Source organism: Pongo pygmaeus, chromosome 2, assembly GCF_028885625.2.
Source record: "Pongo pygmaeus isolate AG05252 chromosome 2, NHGRI_mPonPyg2-v2.0_pri, whole genome shotgun sequence".
Taxonomy (NCBI): domain Eukaryota; kingdom Metazoa; phylum Chordata; class Mammalia; order Primates; family Hominidae; genus Pongo; species Pongo pygmaeus.
In genome coordinates this window covers 61,826,074-61,850,810 of record NC_085930.1, presented here as the reverse complement: position 1 = coordinate 61,850,810, position 24,737 = coordinate 61,826,074, and the positions used below count along the sequence as shown (strand labels likewise).

Genomic DNA, 24,737 nt, shown 5'->3' with positions numbered 1-24,737 from the left:
GGTGACACTGCTGTGGTCGTCCCCTTCCCCCGTGATCCATTCCGGAGGGGGTCATTCTTAGTCTAGGCCTGCAGGCCCGGAGCTCCCACCATGGTCTCCGCCTGTCCCTGACCGGCGGTCTGGGAGGCAGCAGGTAGGGGATCCCGGGCAGGCGGACCAGGCCTGGGTGGGGGGCGGGCAGGAGGCGCGAGACCTGGGGCTGAGACCTGGGGGTCCCAGCTGATGAAGGGTCGGGGTGGGCAGTGGTCTGGGGGCCAGACGGATCCGCGGTGTGGGCGCGCCGGGGTGTTGATGGAGGAGGGGCCGAGGGTGCTGAGGGCGGGGTCGGGCTGGGGGCGGGGCTGAGGGCGGAGTCGGGTCGGGCGGAGTCAGAGCTGAGGTGAGCCTGAGGGCGGAGTCGGGGCGGGCTGAGGTGGGCCTGTGGGCGGAGTCGGGGCGATGTGCTGAGGTGGGCCTGAGGGCGGAGTCGAGGTCGGGCTGAAGGCGGAGTCGGGGCGGGCTGAGGTGGGCCTGAGGGCGGAGTCGAGGTCGGGCTGAAGGCGGAGTCGGGGCGGGCTGAGGTGGGCCTGAAGGCAGAGTCGAGGTCGGAGCTGGGGACGGAGTCGAGTTCGGGCTGAGGGCGGGGTCGGGGCGGGCTGAGGTGGGCCTGTGGGCGGAGTCGAGGTCGAGCTGAGGGCAGAGTCGGGTCGGAGTCGGGGCGCGCTGAGGTGAGCCTGGGGGCGGAGTCGAGGTCGGAGCTGAGGGCGGAGTCGGGGGCGGGGACGTAGGCGGAACCGGGGTCGGGCTGAGGTGGGCCCGAGGGTTGGGCTGGGGGCGGAGTGGGTGCCAGCCTGAGGTCGGAGCCCGGGTGGGGCGGAGTCGGGGGCGGGCTGGGGCGGGCCTACAGGCCGGACTGGCCTGGCACGGAGCTGAGGGCCGGCCGGAGCTTTGCGGAGGGCCCGGCTTGGCGGGTCCGGGGCGGAGCCGAACCCGCGGGGCTCCGGGTTCGGGCGGGGCCGAGCCGGGCCGGGGCGGGACCCAGCCGGGGTGGGGCGGGGCCGAGGCCGAGGCAGGCGGTCGGCAGTGCTGGGGGTTCAGGTGTTGCGGCGGCTCCACGTAGCCAGGCGGCCCGTGGGCTGGAGCGGGCGGAGCTCGGCCCGCGGCTTGCGTGAGCTCAGGCCGGTCCCAGCGTCCAGAGCGTCGGCCCTTCGGCTTCCTCTAGGCCATGGCAGGGCCGGGCCCAGGCCCGGGGGACCCGGACGAGCAGTACGATTTCCTCTTCAAGCTGGTGCTGGTGGGCGACGCAAGCGTGGGCAAGACGTGCGTGGTGCAGCGCTTCAAGACCGGCGCCTTCTCGGAGCGCCAGGGAAGCACCATCGGCGTCGACTTCACCATGAAGACGCTGGAGATCCAGGGCAAGCGGGTCAAGGTGGGAGGCCGGCCAGGGCCCCTGGAAGGCGCTCCCTCGGAGGGTGGGGCGGGGGCAGCGGAGCCCCTGGCCGCGGCGAGCGCACCCCGCATCCGTCTGAAGTTTCCTTTGGCTTCCCCTTTTTCCTTCCTTGGGTCGGAGCAGGCCTGGACCCCGGGGTCTGGGCCGGGTTCAAGTCCTCAAAGCGCCGGCCACGGGTTGCGGGGAGGGGCGAGGGAGTGTGGAGGAGGCGGCCCTGCCCTCCGGAGCTTACACCCTGGGGGGGACTATGCTCCAAAATAACTTTAGCCATTGGAAGGCAGGGGGTTAGACTCCCCTGTTCCAGATACTAGCGGAGCGCCTCGGAGTACGGAGATCAGACCCCCCACCTCCATCCACCGCGGTGGCAGCCCCCAGCTCAGCCTACCGGCGGGGCACTCAGCCAGAGAACTGCATCCCCACCCCAGGACTAGGAGCGATCAGGAAGTAGTTGCTTCTAGGACCGGAGGGCCAAAACTTTTTGTCAGAATTTCCGGCCTGGCCACGCCTCCCTGCAGTCTCTTTGTGGACCTGGTGGTGGAACTTTACTCGACTAGGGCCAGCCCCGGTTCCCTCCCCCAGCTGGAGTTTGATAGAAACTGAAAACTTCACAGATACCGGAAGGTGGGGGAGAGAACCAAGCTTTGGCAATGGCTCCGAATAAAAACAGCAGGATGTGGTTGCCACGGTGTCCTGGCAGTGGTTTGATAAATATTTGTGATGAATGAAATCAGAGTTTCTTAACCTAGGTGTTAGTACTCCCTAATCAACTAGGAGACCCTGGGCTGAAGGCACTCAGTAACTTTTCTGAACCGCACTGTACAGAAATCTTTGCTTGCTTTCATGGTTTCGAGCCCCCATGATCTTCAGGACACCTCTCAGGGCACAGGGCTGGGACGATCTCTGCCAGGGAGTTGGGAGTCACTGGAGCCTTGCTGCTGCTGGGCTCTGCCTCTCCGGGTGGCTCTAGGCCTGCTCCTTGTTGCCTTTGGCTAGGATATGTAGCTCTTTGTCTTTGTTTCTATAAAATTGGGATAATTTCTGGGTGTTGCCTCTCTCCTGCCCCAAGGTGGAGAAAAAAGTAAATCAACAGTCTTTATGTGTCCACAGTGCCTCTCAGTAGATATGACGGGGAAGCAGAAACTCCTGCCTGAGGGGTTTTATTATTATTATTTTTTAATCGTCTTCTGGGGTCTGTGTTTTGGTCTCCGTGGATGGAAAAGAGCAAGGCGCAGAAGGCAGCTTTGAGTCACTCGGGACCACCCTTTTGGAGCAGGTAGCCAGGGAAGGGCTGGAGTGGGTGGAGTGTCCGTTAATGAGTGTGTGCCCAGTGATGATGCCAGCAGCTGCAGGGAAAGGGGAGTGTGAAAATACAGGCTAAAGAGCAGTGGTGTTCTCCTCACGAGCTATCGGTCTGCATCTGGAGTGTCTGTGGTGGCCCGGTGCTGACGGTGGTCAGGGAGGGGGCAGGGTTCCTGTTTACCTGTCGAGATAACAGACTGTGTCCCAGCAGAGCTCCGGGTTTACTGCGCACGGGTTATGCAATGCAGGGCCAGGCAGTTCGTTCTTTCCTTATGGTTGCCTCCAGATTGTCCGTCCTAGGAAGCAGCCCGGGGCCCAGGGAGTAGAAGAGCTGTGTAGCTGTGGTAAACACCTCTCCAAGTTATAGCCGCTGCCCTTCTTGAGAGGCTGCTGGGAATCAGTTGGGTTACAGGTGCATTCTCTGCTGACTGGAGGGAATTCTTACCCCCGCTCACACAGGATGGAGCCTGGGCACACAGCTAGGAAGTGATAGAGGTGGGAATATTTTTCCCAGTTTTTCTGACTCCAAAGCAGATTTCTCCCCCACAGTGGACAGCTTTTCAGAATCCCATTGTCTGTTGTGGGAAAGCCTCTGGGCAATTGTTTACCACCTCATTTTGCCGGCAGGAAAACCTGAAGTCTAACTCACTGCAGAGGCTCCAAATTAAAGCTGGGCAGCCGTGAACTTGAGGGAACACTGTCCTTGGAGCCGGGCTTCCTGGAGTCCGCTGCCGCCACAGGAGCAAGCCATTTTCCCTCCTCCGTCTATAAAGTGCCTCTGAGTAGTCTTTTGGCAATGTGATTTTAAGTCAAGTTTTTTGAGGTCTAATTTACACACGGTAAACCTTCACCACTTGAGGTGTACAGGTCTATGAACTTGACAAACTTACACAGACAAGCAGCCACATCACTATCAAGATGGAGAATTTTCCCACCAACCCAGAAAGTTCTTTTGTTCTTCTGTAGTCAGTTCCTTTCACCCCATCCTCTGGCAACCCCTGATCTGTTTTTTGTCTCTGTAGTTTCAGCAGTGTGATTTTAACTGAAAGCCTTGATAAACCAGAGCTTATTGTTGTTTTTTCTGTGGAAAGCAAGTGCACATCAGGGATTCAGTGTAAAACCTTCCCAGGGGCCGGGTGCAGTGGCTCATGCCTGTAATCCCAGCACTTTGGGAGGCCGAGGCAGGAAGATTGCTTGATGTCAAGAGTTCAAGATGAGCCTGGCCAGCATAGTGAGACGTGGTATCTATTTAAAATAAAATAAAATAAACCTTCTCCGGGCCTGTCTTGGGAAGCCCAAGATGCTTGTCCAGCAAGCATCCAGTCTTATATCCTAAAGCTTTCCCTGTGATTCTTTACAATGATGCTGGGTTTTATTAGAGCTTGAGGAAGCTTAGAGATGGATCACCTGGTGGTTTTCTAGCTCCTGTGAGCTTGGAGGTACCGAAAGGTAAGGAGAAAGGCCAAGAGGGCAGAGAGAGGGTCAGAAGGGCTTTAACTAGCTTCCCAACCAGTCAGAGCAATACCTTTATCTAGTTTTATGTTGAAATTCTTGTTATTTGACTAAATAATTCTCCTGCTAAAAAAAATGAAACATTTGAGAATCACAGATTTAATCAAATTACTTTATTTCTGTAGCCACTTCCCATTACAACCAGAATAACCTCCAAACACCTTCCCCAAAGAGATGGACCTCTGGAAGGAGACAAAGTTGTTGAGGCAGACAGAGGCCCATCTCTACCCTTCACTGCCTGCTCTCCAGCTTCACTAGCCCTTCAACATGGCAGGCTTACCCCTGCCTCAGGACCTTTGCATCTCTTCCCCTGCCCATCATACTCTGCCTCTAGATCCCCACGTAACTGCTACTTCATCATTCAGGTCGCAACGCAAACGCCACATCTTCAGAGAGGCCTTGCCTGATCTCCCAGGTCCTCTATTCTGTAACTCTGTTGTATCTGGTCATAACACTTACCACAGCTTCAAATTAACTGTTTTTTTCTGTCTCCTCCTATAGAAGGTAAGCTCCTTGAAGACACAGGGATCAGTGGGCCAGTGTCAAACACATGGTGTCCAATATGTGCCTGTTAATTGGTTCCTTTATAGAGAGAAAGCTGAGGCCAGGGTCACTTAAAACTCTGTGGCAAAACCAAGGGTTTGGCTGGCTCCTAAGCCCAGTCTTCATTTTTACTTGACCACCCTGCTGATTTGCTCTGAGTTCATAAAGGTGACCGTGAGATTCTGAAAGTGAATGGATCTAATAAAAATGCAGTTGTGGCCATTGCATTCACTGAGAGAAGAATGTGGAATGGGGCATTTTAGAAAGATTGGGGTTGACAGTTAAAGAGTTTTAGGGTGTTTATCGATTATTAACCAAAACGTGTAGATATACCCAAACAGCTCAGAGACACTGCTGTATGAGTCAGTAAGGCTTTGTATATGGTGATCATTTCCAGTGTTCTTGTGGATGCATTTGGCTGTAGCTATGAGAACTGGACTTATAAAGTGAATCTGAGTGCTGCTTATCTTGTATACTGTGGAGTCTCTGACAGAGAGCACTGGACTAGGAGTCTGAAGTTCTGAGTCTTGCTTCAACCCTGCCACAGTCTTGGGCAATTCATTTTTTTTCTGCTTGGAGCCTCAGGCTTCCTCATCTGTGAAATGGGACTAATGGTCTTTGCTCTGCCTCTTTCTTAGGGTTGTCAGAAAACTTTGAACATGCTTAAAATAGTTTAAAGTTTCCATGACTTACTTTTGAATAGATAAACCATTCACATGGTTCAAATTTCAAAATTTTAAAAACTTCAAAGGGTATATAATGAAAAGTCTCCTTTCCGTGTTTGTCCCGTAAGCCACCCAGTGTCCTCTAAGAAGAAGCCATCAGTGTTACTCATTTCTTATTTAAAAACAAGGATTTATAAATATAAATAAATATATATTTTATTATTGCTGCAGTTACTGTTTTCCTCCCTAGATGAGACAGATTAGGTCTGAATTTGTGCCTCCCTCACCCCTCCCTCCTCCCCACCTCAGTGTCCTCAGGAAATCTCAGCTGGCTCTAAATCCTTAAAACATTCTGAAGCTCCTCTACTCACTCTTATCTGGGACAACACAAAGGCCTGTTATGTAAACTCGTTTTTGCAGATCACTAGGCACACCGGCCTCAAGTCCAGCACAGAGGTCAGCCTTGTGGAACTGTACCCCTCTATTCAGCTCTCTCTCAGGCTCACTGTCTGCTCGCTAGGGATGCTGCCAGATCTCTCCTTCATAGAGGTAAAGTCTGTGCCCTTGGGCCTGGACCTCCAGATTTCAGGACCTTTGGCCTTGACTCTCAAGCTTCCCCTTGCCCTAGGAGTCAAATTTGTTTTTGTAGCTGCTCCTGGCACTTCAAAAACAGGGGGCAGGGCGGGATAAGAGGAAATGGTTTTTGGTTAAAGTTTGCATTCACAGTGCTTCCAATCAAGAGTCTAGTTCTGCTCATCTGTTCTTTTGCTATTTGGATAAAGTTTGTTTGACTTTTTCAGTTTTCATTAGAAATAGCAAAAGGACTGTTAGATAAGAAAGAAGTTCTAGGTCATGCTGATTTTCTGAAGAAATCTGTTCTTGATACCAGGGACAGCCATCCTAATTGCAAAATAAACCTTGCCTCTCGAGGTTTCTTAGAATCCTGAGACAGCATGTCTGGTGGAGAGGTGAGTGGAAAGAGGGCCAGCTTTGGAATTGCACAGCACCAAGTTAAATCTTATCCTCAATGGATATGTTCCAAGACCCCCAGTGGGTGCCTGAAACCTCAGATGGTACTGAACGCTATATAGACTATGTTTTGTCTTATACATACATCCCCATGATAAAGTTTAATTTATGAATTAGGCACAGTACGAGATTAACAACAATAATTAATAACAAAATAGAACAGTTATGACAATATGCCGGCATCACTATTCCTGCGGTTTGGGACCATTATTAAGTAAAGTAAGTATTCTTTGAACACAAGCACTGTGATACAGTACATGCTGGACAAAGGGATGATTCACATCCCAGGTGGGACGGAGCAGGATGGCGTGAGATTTCATCATGCTACTCAGAATGATGTGCAATAGAAACTTATGCATTATTTCTAGAATCTACCATTTAATATTTTTATTTGTTTTTTTTGAGACAGAATCTCGCTGTGTCGTCCAGGCGGGAGTGGAGTGGTGTGATCTCGGCTCACTGGAACCTCCACCTCCCAGGTTCAAGCGATTCTCCTGCCTCAGCCTCCCAAGTAGCTGGGATTACAGGTGCCCGCTACCACACCCAGCTAATTTTTGTATTTTTTGGTAGAGATGGGTTTTCACCATGTTGGCCAGGCTGGTCTCAAACTCCTGACCTCAAGTGATCCACCCACCTGGGTCTCCCAAAGTGCTGTGATTACGGTGTGAGCCACTTAATATTTTTATATTAAAATGGCCTACTTAATATTTTTATTTTTTATTTTATTTTTTGAGACGGGGTTTCACTTTTGTTGCCCAGGCTGGAGTGCAATGGCATGACCTCGGCTCACTGCAACCTCCGCCTTCTGGGCTCAAGTGATTCTCCTGCCTCAGCCTCCTTAGTAGCTGGGATTACAGGCATGCACCGCTATGCCTGGCTGATTTTGTATTTTGTTTTTTGTTTTTTTTTTAGTAGAGACAATGTTTCACCATGTTGGCCAGGCTGGTCTCGAACTCCTGACCTCAGGTGATCTACCTGCCTCGGCCTCCCAAAGTGCTGGGATTACAGGCATGAACCACCACGCCTGGCCCTACTTAATATATTTAGAGCAAAGTTGATGGCAGGTAGCTGAAACCTTGGAAAGTGAAACCATGGATAAGTGGGGGATACTGTACCTTAGGCATGTGACTTTACCTCTTCAAATATGTCTTACCTGCAAAACCCCTACCCTTAAGGACCTGGCCCATAGTGGATCATCCACAGATGGGAACTGATGTTGGTGTGTAACCACCTGATGAGAGAGAGTAGATTGTGGGGGGTGGGGGTCAGGAAGCTTGGTTTCTTGGCCTAGTTGCCCAGCTGACCGTAAACAAGTCACTTCATTGACCTGTTGTCCTATCAGTAAAGTGAAGACAATAATACCTGTTTTACTGGCCCATGTGGGGTTGCTATAAAGGCAAGAGACTGGCCCCTGTGGCTCTGCTTGTACTGGAAATAGAGCTATACAGTGACCCCAAACTGATCAGGGATTGCGGGAAGTAGAGGCACACAAGGCCTTTACCACCTTTTGTCTCCATGCTGTGACTCAGGATATCCACGTCTGCTTTCCTTTCGTTCGTTGTTTAGCCCTTGTAGGTTTCTTTACCTTGCACTGGCCTTTGTGTAGTGCTGGGGCTGTGATTGGCCTTTGCTGAGGCCTCATGCTAGGTGGTTTTCCTGGGTGCTTTGGGTATGAGGAATCCTCAGAGTTCAGTAATAAGAGGAGCAACTCTCCCTCAAATGTGCATGCACTTTATAAGTTTCCATCGCTTTTCTCATGAGTTGTTGCATTTGATCCTCATAGCCACCCTGCGGGAGACTATCCCCATCTTACAGAAGAGGAAATGAAGGCCCATTTGTGGCAAAGTCTGAACCAGAGCCAAGCTTTTCAGCTCCTAGTCTGGTACTTTTCTCCTCATTGCTGTCTTGTGCCCTCTCCTACTACCGCAAACACACACAAACCCACAAATGAAAAAAGTTGGGACTGATTTAAAATCTAGGCCATCTGTATTGCTTGCATTTTACACATTGATAAGCAGTATCATGTCAACATTCTAATGCCTAGTAGTTGTTAAATAAATGTTTATTAATTCAGATGAACTGGGGGTAGTGTTCGGAATGGCCAGTGTGAATGACAGAAAAATCCCACTTTCTAGACTGGCCTGCGAAATGCTGTTTTATTGTTGATGTGGCAGCAGAAGCTAACCAAATGCTGTTATATACCGGATCTTTCTTTTTTTTTCTTTCGAGACAGAGTCTCGCTCTGTCACCAGGCTGGAGTGCAGTGGTGTGAGGCACGATCCTGGCTCACTGCAACCTCCACCTCCCTGGTTCAAGCAGTTCTCCTGCCTCAGCCTCCCAAGTAGCTGGGACTACAGGCACACACCACCACACCTAGCTAATTTTTGTATTTTTAGTAGAGACGGGGTGTCACCATGTTAGCCAGGATGGTCTCGATCCCTTGACCTTGTGATCCGCCTGCCTCAGCCTCCTAAAATGCTGGGATTACAGGTGTGAGCCACTGCGCCTGGCCACATATCGGATTTTTCTAACCTGCTTTGGGTTCATGAATAAGGACCATTTGCCATTAATGTTTCCTATCCAGATACCATTAAAATCAGCTCTCCTCTACTTGCACCAGTTTGCCTTGCAAATCTCCCTTTTCTGGATTGGAAGAAGGCAAACTGAATCCCAGAAGCAGTGTGTGAGCATTACTTGTTAGAGGTTTTCACCTGTGCTCGTGAATGACCACTCTGAAATCCCAAAAACAGAGTGTGGCTAGAGAGTAATGTGACTGGTGTTCAAAAATAACCTAGGGCCGAGTGTAGTGGCTCATGCCTGTAATCCCAGCACTTTGGGAGGCCGAGGCAGGCCGATCATGTGGTCAAGAGTTCAAGACCAGCCTGGCCAACATGGTGAAACCCCATCTCTACTAAGAATACAAAAATTAGATGGGCATGGTGGCGCATGCCTGTAATCCCAGCTACTCGGGAGGCTGAGGCAGGAGAACCACTCGAACCCAGGAGGCAGAGGTTGCAGTGAGCCAAGATCGTGCCACTGCACTCCAGCCTGGGTGACAGAGCAAGACTCCATCTCGGGAAAAAAAAAAAAAATAATAATAATAATAAAAATAACCTAAAACTCAAACGTGTATATGAGTGCTATCCCTTTCAGAGTCATCTCTTTGAGTAATTGTATATGCATTTCCCAAAGGTTTCATCTGCTGTGATGCTGTGTTCAGAAACTTCTCTAGAACCCGCACCTGCTTTGGTGGGTATTCCAGGGGTGGGTTTGATGAATAAAAACAGTCAAAAGAAGCCTGGACAACATAGGGAGACCTCATCTCTACAAAAAAATTAATAATTAGCCAGGTGTGGTGATGCATGTCTGTAGTCCCAGCTACTGAGGAGGCTGAGGCGGGAGGATTGCTTAAGTCCCGGAGATCAAGTCTGCACGTAACTATGACCATACAACTGCACTCCAGCCTGGGTGACAGAGTGAGACCCTGTCTCAAAAAAAAAAAAAAAAAAAAAAAAAAAAAAAAAAAGCAACAAAAACCAGCCTGCCTACCATAATGTTAGCAGTTCTTCTGCCCAAAATGAGGTCTGGCTATAAAATAATTCTGGTTCATGTTAGGCAATTCCTGTATGTGCTAGGCAGTGGCAGCTGTTGGAGTAAGTGTACTGACTTCTGAGGTGACGTCTCTTAAAGGGGACAAGGTGCATTTTGATTTGAGAGACCTAAAAGCCTGGTGTTCAGCTAACAGCATGAGGGCTGGGAGTCATTTCCCCTCCTTGCATCAGTTTCCTCACTGTTGCGTGATGAAGTGAGACTGGGTGATCTCAGAAGCCTCTCTAGGCTCTGTTATTCTTTGAAAAAAAGGCCCTTGTCATTTCAAGCCAGATAACCTCCATGCCCACCATTTTTATGGCCATGGAGTATAAAAATTGGATATTTTTAAAATTAAAAAATTCTGTTTACCATTTCCAATTAAAAACTTTGATTTTGGGGTTTTTTTATTCTTGGCTTTTTTTTTTTTTTTTTGAACAGGGTCTCAGGGTCTCACTCTGGTTGCCCAGAATGGAGTGCAGTGGCATGATCTCAGCTCACTGCAACCTCTGCCTCTTGGGCTCAGGTGATTCTCCCACCTCAGCCTCCTGAGTAGCTGGAACTACAGGGCATGCGCCACCACGCCCGGCTAATTTTTTGTGTTTTTAGTAGAGATGGATGGGGTTTCACATTGTTGCCCAGGCTGATCTTGAACTCCTGGACTCAAGAAATCCACCTGCCTCAGCCTCCCAGGAGTGCTAGGATTACAGGTGTGAGCTGTCGTGCCTGGCCTTATTCTTGGCTTTTAACTGTGTGTAGGTCCATAAATAGTGGGTGATTTCGTGACCAAAAAAATGGATCTTAGTGTCAGAGTAAACTTCAGTTTGCTAGTTAGCAATTGTTAATATCTGTCATGTTTATATATTTTTTCAATACTCCCAATAAGAATAGGACTCATGTTTATATAGAACAGAATCAATTTTATGAAATACATGAAAATTCTATGAAATATGTAGAAAAATCTCTTAGAAAAAAATCAATTTTATTATTGAAATCTCAAGGCCAATACTTCAGTGTAAACTCTGACCCTACAGTTTTCTTTGGGTTTCTTCCCCAGAATAAGCCCTCAACATGTGTTAGCTGCATGAGTGGGAGAGTGAGGAGTAGGATCAACATCTGATGGGAGGGTGCCACTGGATCCCACGGCTGGCAGCACAGGTCTCTTTTTTTTTTTTTTTTTTTTTGAGACAGAGTCTCTATCACCTAGGTGGAGTGCAGTGGTGCCATCTCAGCTCATTGCAACTTCAGCCTCCCAGGTTCAAGCGATTCTTCTGCCTCAGCCTCCTGAGGAGCTGGGACCACAGGTGCACACCACTACGCCTGGCTAATTTTTATATTTTTAGTAGAGATGAGGTTTCACCATGTTGGCCAGGCTGGTCTCAAACTCCTGACCTTAAGTGATCTGCCCACCTTGGCCTCCCAAAGTGTTGGGATTACAGGCGTGAGCCACTGCGCCCAGCCATGGACTCTTGAAGCTCTACTAGAAGCTCTACTAGAAGAGTTCAGGAAAGGGCTGGAGGGCACCCTCCACATTTTAACAGAACACATGGAGGGAGAAATGCATGTGAAGTGAAAAAAGGAGACCTCCTAGGAATTCGGGGAGTCCCCTACCCTTGGGAAGGCGCATGGTGATGGGTGGAAGGTGAGGTGTGTCCAGATAGGCTTGGGGCCAGTTTGCTGTGCATTTGTGGTACAAGTGCATACGTCGACAGATTGATATTTTGCTTTCCCTGAATTATCCTGTCTAAAGTAGCACTCTCCCAAGTTCCTTAAAAAAAAAAAAAAAAATCTTTATGGAGATATAATCCACATATGATAAAAATTCCCCCACTTAAAGTGAGCGATTCAGTGGTTTTTTTTTTTGTTTTTTGTTTTTTTTTTAATATACTCACAGAGTTGTGCAGTCATCACCACAGTTGATTTTAGGATATTTTCATCACTGCAAAAGAAACCTCATCACCATAAGCAGCCACTCTCACTTCTCAATCCCCACCAACCCCTGGCAATCACTCAGCTACTTTCTCTCACTGTAGGTATGCCTATTCTAGACATTATATACATAAGTGGGACTGTGCAGAATGTTTTCTTTTTTCTTTCTTTTTTTTTTTTTTTTGAGACAGAGTCTTCGCTCTGTTGCCCAGGCTGGAGTGCAGTGGCGCCATCTTGGCTCACTGTAAGCTCCGCCTCCCGGGTTCACGTCATTCTCCTGGCTCAGTCTCCCAAGTAACTGGGACTACAGGCGCCCACCACCACGCCCGGCTAATTTTTTGTATTTTTAGTAGAGACGGGGTTTCACCGTGTTAGTCAGGATCGTCTTGATCTCCTGACCTCGTGATCCGCCCGCCTCAGCCTCCCATAGTGCTGGGATTACAGGCGTGAGCCACCGCGCCCAGCCGCAGAATGTTTTCAACATTATGCCCTTACTTGCCTTGTTTTGTTTTTTTGTCCTAGTACTTTGCATTGCCCCAAGTCATACTTCACTTGTTTGTTACTGTTTGCTTCCTTCCACCCTCAGGCACTCAGCGCTGCTGGGCATGGACTTTGTCTTAGGTATCAAAGCACTTGGCACAGTGTACTTTACCTTTTGGTTGTTGAATGAATAAAGGCAGGCAAGAAGGAAGCACACTCTTTCCCCATTTATCCAGCTACCTCTTGGCTTGCTTTTGTTGAATTGATCAGTTCTCTTCCACGTTGGCTTCTAGTAAGTTGGAAATATAGTGCTGTTTCTATTGATTTTATTAAGTTTTAAATTCATGTTTAAATTTATCTACCAGAATCTGTTTTTTTCACCTAAAGAAGACAAGAACCACCATAATCCCAACACTTTGGGAGGCAGAAGCCGGCGGATTGCTACAGCCCAGGAATTTGAGGTTAGCCTGGGCAACATAGGGGAGACCCTGTCTCTGCAAAAAATAAAAAAATTAGCCAGGTATGGTGTTGTGTGTCTGTAGTCCCAGCTACTCAGGAGACTGAGGTGGGAGGATCACTTGAGCCCAGGAGGTCGAGGCTGCAGTGAGCCAGGATCGCACCACTGCACTCCAGCCTAAGTGACAGAGTGAGAGCCTGTCTCACACACACACACAAAAAAGACAAAACCAAGCACACTTTTACTTTCTCCTCATTGCCCATTCCAAAATTTTTTTTACATTATGTACCAACAGTTACTTAGACTTAATTCTAACTTTTAATATTATTATTATTATTATTATTATTTTAGATGGAGTCTCTCACTGTCGCCTGGACTGGAATGCAGTGGTGTGATCTCGGCTCACTGCAACCTCCACCTCCCAGGTTCAAGCACTTTTCCTTGCCTCAGCCTCCCAGGGAGCTGGGATTACAGGCGCCCACCACCATGCCTGGCTAATTTTTTTTTGTATTTTTAGTAGAGACGGGGTTTCACTGTGTTGGCCAGGATGGTCTTGAACTCCTGACCTCGTGATCCACCTGCCTCAGCCTTCCAAAGTGCTAGGATTACAGGCGTGAGCCACCCTGCCCAGCCTAAGTTTTGTTATTTTTAAATGTACTGTTCTTTATTTCTTTGATTCATTTTAGTTTTGTCTGAATTTTTTCTCAAATGATTCTTTTTTTTTTTTTTTTTTTTTTTTTGTTGAGATGGAATCTTGCTCTGTCACCCAGGCTGGAGTGCAGTGGCATGATCTCGGCTCACTGCAAGCTCCACCTCCTGGGTTCACACCATTCTCCTGCCTCACTCAGCCTCCTGAGTAGCTGGGACTACAGGCGCCTGCCACCACACCCGGCTAATTTATTTTGTATTTTTATTAGAGACAGGGTTTCACCATGTTAGCCAGGATGGTCTCGATCTCCTGACCTTATGATCCACCCGCCTCAGCCTCCCAAAGTGCTGGGATTACAGGCGTGAGCCACCGCACCAGCCTCTCAAATGATTCTTATAGAAAAAGTCTGTAGTTGATAAACTTTCAGTAATCACATAACCAAAATTATTTTTCCTTCACTTAAATGTTAGCTTGGCTAGATACAGAAATCTAAGTACAAAATAATGTTCCTGAGAACTTAAGATACTGAACTACAGTTGTGTGTTGCTTAAAGACAGGGATATGTTCTGAGAAGTGTGTCATTAGGCGAGTCCATCATGTGCCCATTGTTGAGTGTCCTTACACACCTTAGATGGCAGAGCCTCCTACACACCTAGGCTATATGGTATGGCCTATTGTTCCTAAGCTACAAACCTGTACTGAATACCATAGACAGTTATAATGCCATAGCAAGTGTTTGTGGATCTAAAGTAAACATAGCTAAACCTAGAAAAGAGGCAGTAAAAAGACAGTATAAAAGATAAAAATCGGAATATTTGTATAGGGCCTTAACCATGAATGGAGCATGCAGGACTGGAATTTGCTCTGTGTGAGTGAATGAGTGAAGGTGAGTGACTGTGAAGGCCTAGGGCATTAATGTGCTCTACCATAGACTTCATACACACTGGGCACTTAGGCTACACCAAGTTTACTTAAAAGTTTTCTTTCTTCGATAATAAATTAACCTTAGCTTACTGTAGCTTTTTTTTTGCTTTATAAACTTTTTTCCTTTTCTTTCTTTTTATTATTTTTATTTTTGAGATGCAGTCCCACTCTTGTTTCCCAGGCTGGAGTGCAATGGTGCAATCTCAGCTCACCGCAACCTCCGCCTCCTGGGTTCAAAGAATTCTCCTGCCTCAGCCTCCCAAGTAGCTGGGATTATAGGCACTCGCCACCACTCTCAGCCAATTTTTGTATTTTTAGTACAGATGGGGTTTCACCATATTGGCCAGGCTGGTCTTGAACTCCTGACCTCAGGCAATCTGCCTGCCTCAGCCTCCCAAAGTGCTGGGATTACAAGTGTGAACCCCTGAGCCTGGTCCTTTTTTCTTTTTTCTTTTTTCTTTTTTTTTTTTTTTTTTTTTGAGACGAGTCTTGCTCTGTCGCCCAGGCTGGAGTGCAGTGGCGCAATCTCGGCTCACTGCAAGCTCCACCTCCCGGGTTCATGCCATTCTCCTGCCTCAGCCTCCTGAGTAACTGGGACTACAGGCACCCGCCACCGCACCCGCCACCACACCCGGCTAATTTTTTGTATTTTTAGTAGAGACGGGGTTTCACCGTGTTAGTCAGGATGGTCTCGATCTCCTGACCTCGTGATCCGCCTGCCTCAGCCTCCCGAAGTGCTGAGATTACAGGCGTGAGCCACTGCGCCTGGCCCCTTTTTTCTTTATAAACTGTTAAACCAGGGATGTCCAATCTTTTGGCTTCCCTGGGCTACATTGGAAGAATTGTCTTGGGCCACACAAAATACACTAACGATAGCTGATGAGCTTAAAACAAAAAAATCTCACAATGTTTTAAGAAAGTTTATGAATTTGTGTTTTGCTGCATTCACAACTGTCCTGGGCCACATGTGGCCTGTGGGCCATGGGTTGGACAAGCTTTTGTTAAACTGTTTTTTAATTTTTTTTCACAGCCAGCAATGTTTTTAACTTTTGACTCTTTTGTAATAACACTTAGATTAAAACACAAACACATTGTACAGCCTTATAAAAATGTCTTTTTACATTCTATTCTATAAGTTTTTTTCTATTTAAAAAATGTTTTATTCATTTTACTTTTTTATTAAAAACTAAGAAAAAAAAACAAAAAAATAAAAACTAAGACACACACACATTAGCCTAGGCCTACACAGGGTCAGGATGCTCAATATCACTGTTTTCCTCCTCCACATCCTGTCCCACTGAAAGGTCTCCAGGGGCAGTCACCTGCATGGAGCTGTGGCCTCCTGTGATGACAGTACCCTCATCTGGATGCCTCCTGAAGGGCCTGCGTGAGGCTCTTGTTGAGGAGGAGGCTTGTTTCTTGTTTTTTCTTCTTTTTTTTTTTTGAGACACTCTGTCACCCAGGCTGGAGTGCAGTGGCACCATCTCGGCTCACTGCAAGCTCAGCCTCCTGGGTTCACGCCATTCTCCTGCCTCAGCCTCCCAAGTAGCTGGAACTATAGGTGCCTGCCACCACGCCCAGCTAATTTTTTGTATTTTTAGTAGAGATGGGGTTTTGCCGTGTTAACCAGGATGGTCTACGTCTCCTGACCTTGTGATCCGCCTGCCTCCGCCTCCCAAAGTGCTGAGATTAAAGGCATGAGCCACCGCGCCCGGCCTGGGAGGAGGTTTGTTTCTATGAGCATCACCACAAGCTCGTGAGTAATATGTTGGGAGCCACCAACACATTATCAGCCTAATGCTGCAGCTGATGTGAAGTCTGATAGTAGTTGAATTATTGTTTGCTTGTTGTTAACTCATATTTTACTTTTGGAAATATTTAGGCTTTTTAAAACATTACTTCTGGTGTTCTGAAGTCTTACCACAGCCTGTTCACATGTGGGATTTTTTTTCATTCATCCTGCTCTGAACTTGGTAGGTATAGCCAATGTGAAAATTCCTGTGTTTCTAGCCCTCTAGAGAATTTTCTTTTATTTCTTTGATTAACTCCTTCTTGTCATCTCTCTATTCTCTTTTCTGGAGGTTGTATAGGACAGGAGCTAAAATTCAAGGTCTGTCTTCCAGGTCTCTTTTCCTCTTTTTTTTCTTTTTTTTAGATGGAGTCTCGCTCTGTCGCCCAGGCTGGAGTGCAGTGGCGCTATCTTGGCTCACTGCAACTTCCACCTCCCAGGTTCAAGCAGTTCTCCTGCCACAGCCTCTCGAGAGTAGCTAGGATTACAGGCACACGCCACCACACCTGGCTAATTTTTGTATTTTTAGTAGAGGTGGGGTTTCACCATGTTGGTCAGGCTGGTCTCGAACTCCTGACCTCAGGTGACCCACCCGCCTCGGCCTCCCAAAGTATTAGGATTATAGGCGTGAGCCACCAGACCCGGCCATAATATACGTTTTTTTAAATTTTAAAGTAAGTTGTAGACATCATACTTCACCCCTGAATACCTTAACATGCAACTTTTTTTTTTTTTAGATGGAGTTTCGCTCTTGTTGCCCAGGCTGGAGTACAATGGCGCGATCTTGGCTACTGCAACCTCCGCCTCCCAGGTTCAAGCAGTTCTCCTGCCTCAGCCTCCCGAGTAGCTGGGATTACAGGCATGCGCCACCACGCCTAGCTAATTTTGTATTTTTAGTAGAGACAGGGTTTCTCCATGTTGGTCAGGCTGGTCTCAAACTCCTGACCTCAAGTGATCCGCCTACCTTGGCCTCCCAAAGTGCTAGAATTACAGGCGTGAGCCACCACACCTGACTACATGCAACTTTTAAGAATAAGGATTGTAGGCCAGGTGTGGATTGTAGGATTGTAGGAGAATCACTTGAACCTGGGAGGTGGAGGTTGTGGTGAGCCGAGATTGTGCCACTGCACTCCAGCCTGGGCAACAGAGTGAGAATAAGGATTGTAAAAATAAGCGCAATACTCATATCACACCTAGGCAAATAAATATTTTCATGATAGCATCTCTTGTCTAGTCCATTTTTAAGTTTCCCCAACTTGGCTGGGTGCAGTGGCTCATGCCTATAAATCCCAGCACTTTGGGTGGCCAAAGTGGGCGATAGTGTGAGCCCAGGAGTTTGAGACCAGCCTGGGGAACATGGTGAAACCTGTCTCTACTAAAAATACAAATACAAAAATTAGCTGGGTGTACTGGTGTGTGTCTTTAGTCCCAGCTACTCAAGAGGCTGAAGTAGGAGGATCACCTGATCCCAGGAGGTCGAGGCTGCAGTGAGCTGTGATTGTACCACCATACTCCAACCTGGGCAACAGAGTGAAACCCTGTCTCAAAAAACCCCACAATAAGTTCCCCAACTCCCCCTGAAATGTCTTTTGTGGTGTTTCTGCCTTGCCCCCATGTGGAGTCCAATATGGGTCCACGCTTTGCATTTGGTTTTGTGCCTCTTCAGTCTCTTAGTCCAGAGCAACACCTTTTTTTTTCTTGAGACAGAGTTTCGCTCTTGTCACCCAGGCTGGAGTGCAGTGGCGCAGTCCCAGCTCACTGCAACCTCCTTCTCCCAGGTTCAAGCGATTGTCCTGCTTCAGCCTCCTGAGTAGCTGGGATCACAGTCACCTGCCACCATGCCCAGCTAATTTTTGTTTTTTTTTTTTTTTTTTTTTTTTAGTAGAGACAGGGTTTCACCATATTGACCAGGCTGGTCTTGAACTCCTGACTTCAGGTGGTCCACCTGCCTCAGCCTCCCAAAGTGTTGGGATTACAGGCGTGAGCCACTGCGTCCGGCAACACCTCCTTTTTTTTTAAATGACATTGATTTTTTTTTTTGAGACAGAGTCTTGCTCTGTCGCCCAGGCTGGAGTGTAGTGGCGCAACCTCAGCTCACTGCAACCTCCACCTCCTGGGTTCACGCCATTCTCCTGCCTCAGCCTCCCGAGTAGCTGGAAGTACAGGCACCTGCCACCACGCCCGGCTAATTTTTTGTATTTTTAGTAAAGATGGGGTTTCACCGTGTTAGCCAGGATGGTCTCAATCTCCTGACCTCGTGATCCGCCCGCCTTGGCCTCCCGAAGTGCTGGGATTACAGGTGTGAGCCACTGCACCCGGCCAAATGACATTGATTTTTTAAATTAATTTACAGATTAGTATAAGCCATGATTTTTTTTTTTTTTTTTGTAAGAGTCACCTTCTAGTTTTTTCTCATGGTTTCCTTATGTTGTCTTTTCACTTGTTTCTTTATTCCTTGTATTTCCTGTAAGCTGGAAATGTGGGGACTCGATGAGCCTAAAGTTAAACCATTCTGGCAAGAATGCGTCCTAGGGGATGTTGTGGGCTTCATCCTGCAGCACAGGAGGCAGCCCCTGGTGCCAGGTTCCACACTAGTAATGGGGCCTGTTTGATCACCTGGTTAGGGTGGTGTTTACCAGCTTTCTCCATTTCTGTTGATTTCTAAAGATTTCTCTTTGTTCTTTGGACTTGTTTCTTGATCGCTTAAGAGCCACGGCCTTCCATGTGGAGCAACAGACAAGTTGAAATAGGGCTAAAAGGGAAGAACCCTTGAAACCTGGAAGGTGGTACTCTGTCGAGCTTAGTTATGGTTGTTGGCTGAGAATTACCCATCTGACACCCTGTATGTAAATTACATAGGATGGCAACTTGTGCATGGTTTATTTGTTCATTCATTCCTTAGGTACCTGCTCTCTCCCAGGCACTGTTCTAGGTACCAGAGAGAGAAAGGTAAGTAAGAGGCAGTCTCTGTTTGGGGACTCACCTCTGGTGGAGAAAATACATGTAGACAGGTAATTAGCATGCAATGCTATTAATGCTGTGGCTGTAGTAACTGAGGCTTCTGAACCAAGAGTTGGACTGCATGGCCTGACAAGTACTCATCTTTCACCTCCACACATTGTGGCGACAGCCGGCCAAACATGGACAGTCAGGGCTGTTCCCGGAAGGCAGGACCATGTGGCTGCTGTGGCTGTCCTAGGGAGGCATGCTGAGTTCTGCAGAGCTTGGTGGGGGGCTTTAATCCACACTCCTCAGGGCCACAGAGGTGTGAAGGGGAGGGAGGCCCTGGAAGATTCGTGAGAGATTCCTAGGGAAGTGAGATGGGCAGGGCTTTGAACGCCATGGCCGCCTCTGTGCAGAGCTGTGGCCCTGGGAGGGAGGAGTGTGATGTTTGTCTAAGCTGCATGCAGCTGGAGAATGGGGGCAGATGAGAGCATGGCAAATATGAGGGCCAGCCTGGTGGCACTGGCAGGCTGTGGGCCTGGGGGCCATAGGCAGCGAAACAGCCAGCTGTGCCTGGGAGCCCGGGGAGGAGGGTTTGCTCTAGAGAGTTGATGAGGCGACCGAGTGGCTTGGAGGGTGAGGTTGAGGGACTCGTGAGGCCAGTCTGAGCCATTGTTGATGACCAAAGTAGCAGGGAACTGGAGGGATGGTTTGAGGGTTGGGGTTGTTCAGTATGGGCCATAGGACATCTGAATCCCTTGTGCCTGGGCCCTTGCAGCGGAGGAATTTGGGGAAAAGAGGTGTGGGGTTTACGGGAATTCTTGTGGAGGCTGTGAGGGCTCCAAGAGGCTGTCTACCAGAGACACTGGCGCTTGCAGCCCTGACTCTGAGGGTGCTGTCAATGTTTGCTGAAAGCCCTTCCTGATGGGCCCCCCAGCTGAGTGGTGCCCACTGCGAGCTCCTGCACACTGCCTTGGTTTCCTCATTACCCCAAATGTTTCCCTGGTGCCGAAAGGAGCCTGCAAGCAAGCAAGGTGTTTGGGTGGCAGCAGGCTGGTCGTGGATGCCCTTAGCTTCCTGTGAGGAAGAGGAATACCTGGAAGAGGTGGCACTTGGCAAGCAGATGAGGCAGGACTTGTTGGCCAGAGGCCAGGGTTGTTTCCCACAGTGCACCTTTTTCTCATCCAAGCTGTTCAGGAAAGGGTTTGATTCCTGCAGGAGGTGCCAGTGGCAGTGAGATTTCTTGGAAGCAGTTTCTATGTGCTTGTGGAGGAGCCGTGTCCACGGTAAAGGACACCAGGCTTCGGAGTCAGACAGACCTCTGCTGATGCTTCATTCCTGTGACCTCTCAGACATAAGGAGTAATGAGACCGACCTTCTAGGGTTGTCACGGGATGAAGTGGCCTGACACACAGGGAGCACTGACAGTGCCAGGCGCCCACAGAACTCTGCCTTCCTGGCTTTCAGGGCCTCTGGCCCCTTGCTTTCACCGGGCCTACAAAACGTCGTGGGTTACTGTGATTCCTGGGTGACTGGGGAGGAAACTCGAACTGCGAGAAGCTGACAGGGCCATCCCTCATCACTTGCTGGTGGAGTATAGGAACAGGAATGCACATCCTGGATTTTTCTTCACTCTGCATCGCCACCAAGCCTCCCAAGGAGAGCTGCATTGTAACAAGGGACAAAGAAAGCCATTTCTCATGCTGGGCCTTCGGGCACTCATTTTTAAGAGGCGGGAGGAATTTTGGGCATGAGAGTCTGTCCTGGTCCTCTACTCCCCTACTGCAGAGGAGAATTTGTGCCCTCGACACCAGACTGCATGCATTGCAGTCTGCTCTGCCTGCCACCAGCCTGTGTCGCTGGTCCAGCCTGATCTTACCTTTCTTGTCCTTGCTTTGGTCTCTCTCCACCTGTCTGGCCAGATGGTGGCAGGCTGTGTCCTTAGCCGGTTAATATGCTAGAGGTTTTGCTGTCTTACCGTGGTGCTTCACAGTGCTTCACTCCCTGGCCTGTGGCCTGCTTGCGAGCCCAGGGCCAAACCTTTCCCTGGAGGACCACAGCATGGTGGGAGGAGGGACAGCGGCAGTCAGGAGCTCGCGTGGCCCACAAACTCCACCTCCTGGTTTGACTCACCGCATCCCAAGACACAATGAAAAATAGCTCAGGAACTTGTATTTGGGTCAGTCTGACCAGTTTTCAGAGTTTGTCCTGAGAACTAACTTTTCCAAGGTCCCTCTCTAATATGAAGAAGGAAGGAACTTTCCACCGCCTGCTTCGTTACTCAGGAGAAAGTCCTGTCAAGTAAAACCTTCCTCTGTTTCCACTGGGAGGGACAGATGCTGGACACAGGTCCCAGAGCCGAACTTCAGTGGTGCTTTTAACCTAGTAAGCAGGATTGATTTCCCACTGGAGCACATCTGAACTCACTCAGTGGGAACATGAACCAGGAATCCCTGGAAAGCAGCTTTCAGCCCTGCTGCACGGGCCTGACTACTGGGACCTGCTCACAGCGGACTGCTGATGTGTTGAGGCCCTTTTCTGTGCAGGCACTGTGCAAGTATTGATGGTGCCAAGAGGAATAAGACAGGGTCTTTCTCCTCAGGGAACCCATTCCTGATGGCAAGAGAGGGACATAGGAACCAGGAGCCAAGCAGTAGCCTGAGGTCAATTTCCACTACAAAGCCCGCTTTTTGTTTGTTTTTTAATGTTAACTTTTTTTTTTTTTCTTTTGAGATGGAGTTTCACTGTTGTTGCCCAGGCTAGAGTGCAATGGCATGATCTTGGCTCACTGCAACCTCCACCTCCCAGGTTCAAGTGATTCTCCTGCCTCAGCCTCCTGAGTAGATGGGATTATAGGCATCCACCATCATGCATGGCTAATTTTTGTATTTTTTAGTAGGAACAGCGTTTCACTATGTTGGCCAGGCTGGTCTCGAACTCTTGACCTTAGGTGATTTGCCTGCCTTGGCCTCCCAAAGTGCTGGGATTACAGGCATGAGCCACTGCGCCTGGCCCTGTTTTTTTTGTTTTGTTTTGTTGTTGTTGTTGTTGTTGTTTGTTTTTTGAGATGGAGTTTCACTCTGTTGCCCAGGCTGGAGTGCAGTGGCACGATCTCGGCTCACTGCAGCCTCCATCTCCCAGGTTCAAGCAGTTCTTGTGCTTCAGCCTCCTGAGTAACCAGGCTGACAGACATGTACCACCATGCCCAGCTAATTTTTGTATTTTTAGTAGAGACAAGGTTTTGTCACGTTGGCCAGGCTGGTCTTGAACTGCTGGCCTGAGGTAATCTGCCCACCTCAGCCTCCCAAAGTGAGCCACCACGCCTGGCCTAAAGCCTGTTTTGTTTGGCCGGCAGAAGGGTGGTTGGCTGGTTTGTTACTATTGAACTTGTTTTAGATAGCATATCCTTTTCTGATTGCCAGCGGGTCCCACCAGTCCTATCTTCTTACTGCCTTTTATGTCCCTTGTCTGGCCCCAAAGCCCAATAGTGTGGGACATTTGACTTAGATGGATAACCCACTCTGTGATGTGTGTTGTTGTAGGGGCAAGAGTAAAGAGCTATGGGAACATGAAGGAAAGAAGAGTTAATTCTGCTCAGGGTTGGGCCACAGGCCTATGGTGTCAGGGAAAATGAGACACTTTTGAACTGGGGTCCTGAAGGATAGGTAGGAGTGCACCAAAAGGTTAAGATGAATGCAGTTTATCCCAGAAAAGATCCCTAATGGTGAGAACAGCACTGCCTTGTCATGAGTGTGGAGACTCAGAGCGTAGTATAAGCTGGGAGTTACGTTTGGAGATTAGAAGAGGAAAGAAGCCTTATCCCTCACCCAACATGTGCTTCCTGACTGAGGCAGCGATGGGCAGGACTGAGCCCTTCTGTCACCAAGGTGAAAGAAGGGCCTGAAGCCCAGGACTGAAACCCTTGCAGCCTTGAAATCCCCACCCCATATGAAACTTAGCTGCCAACCCTTGCTGAGTGGGAGAGGAGGGGGAGTGCTGCTTTTCTGAGCATACACACGCTGGGAGCCCTTTTCCTTCCTAATTAGGCCTTACCCATACCCTCTGGGTCCAGTAGATGTTTCTGGACTTCACCCTTCCCCGAAGGTCAATTATAAGACAAGCCTGCTGGGAAAAGTTCAAATAGCTGGTGATATGCTAGGTGACAGGGCTTGGAGCTCATTCACAGTTTAGAGTCCCTGTTGGCTGGTCAGGTTAGTGGCTGGTCAGGTGAGTGTGCAGGAGGAGAGCTTGGGGGTGGGGGATAGAGAAAGTGCGGTTCCCGCTCTCAACTTGGCAAATGTTTTCAGCAGTTTAAGGCCATTTATGTGCCCTGGGCAGTGAAAAACACTCTTAGCCATAACAATATGCAGCTCACTCAGCTGGCAGTGTAAAAGGTTCACGGGGCAAAATGGTCCTCAGTACTCTCCTCCAGATTATGTTTCTGTCGGGCACCTTCTACATGCCAGGCACTGTGCTAGGTGCTGTGCGGATTGCAGAAAACTAGACTGATGCAGCCCGTGCCCTTGTGGAACTCATGAGGCAGAGAAAGTAAACCTTTAAAAAGTGTGTGTGCATGTGTGTGTGTGCATGTCAGGCAGTGACGTACACTAAAGAAAAATAAATTGGGGTTGGGACAGGGTGGGACTGCTCTTTTAAGAACAGCCTTTTGGCCAGGTGCGGTGGCTCGTGCCTGTAATCCCAGCACTTTGGGAGGCCAAGGCGGGCAGATCACCTGAGGTCAGGAGTTTGAGACCAGCCTGACAAACATGGTGAAACCCTGTCTCTACGAAAAATAAAAGAATTAGCCGGGCGTGGTGGCACACACCAGTAATCCCAGCTACTTGGGAGGCTGAGGCAGGAGAATCGCTTTAAGCTGGGAGGCGGAGTTTGCAGCGAGCAGAGATCGTGCCACTGCACTCCAGCCTGGGTGACAGAGTGAGACTTCATCTTAAAAAAAAAAAAAGCCTAGATGGGAATGAATGAGGAGGCCAGTCACATGGGCGTCTGGGAGAGCTTTTCAGGCAGGGAACACCAAGGGCAAAGGCCTTGATGCAGAGGCCTTGGAGTACTCCAGGAACGGCCAGCAGGCAGCTAGAGGCAGATCCTGGGGTTGTCACCTAAGGGTTGAGGGCAGAGGAGTTACAAGATCCTAGCACTGTTTCAGAAGCTGCATTATGCTGTGTGCAGAAAATAGACTGGGTGAATTGGAGGTGTGGAGACAGGCCTGAGGCCACGTAGACCCTGGTAAGAGGCTGGAGTGGCGGTAGGGAGGTGGGGATAAGTGGGCAGGAGGAGGGCACAGCTAGAGCAGATGCAGTGGGGACTCAGAGCCCACGTGTCCCTGCTGGTCCCAGCCTCTCCCAAGGCAGAGAGACAGCCAGACTGGAGTCTAGGACTCTGCGTTGGGATGCCTTGGCCAAGTCCCAGTGCCCCTCAGAGGCTCCCTCTTTCCTCTATAATGTCGGCTCCTGATCTCTGCCTGCAGGCAGTGGCAAGAACGA

The 24,737-nt window shown here is 49.0% G+C and overlaps 1 protein-coding gene across 2 annotated transcripts in view; it reads left to right on the top strand.

Annotated features, from left to right (window-relative positions):
• Positions 1–890: 890 nt before the first annotated feature.
• Positions 891–24,737, top strand: part of RAB43 (RAB43, member RAS oncogene family) — a 39,105-nt gene continuing 15,258 nt past the window's right edge. Inside the window, exon 1 of one of the 2 annotated variants that reach the window (XM_054482156.2) lies at positions 891–1,408. In XM_054482156.2, coding sequence (XP_054338131.1) covers positions 1,205–1,408 — 204 coding nt within the window. In that variant the 5' untranslated portion in view covers positions 891–1,204. The remainder of the gene's footprint in view (positions 1,409–24,737) is intronic. The other variant, XM_054482159.2, reaches the window with a different exon arrangement.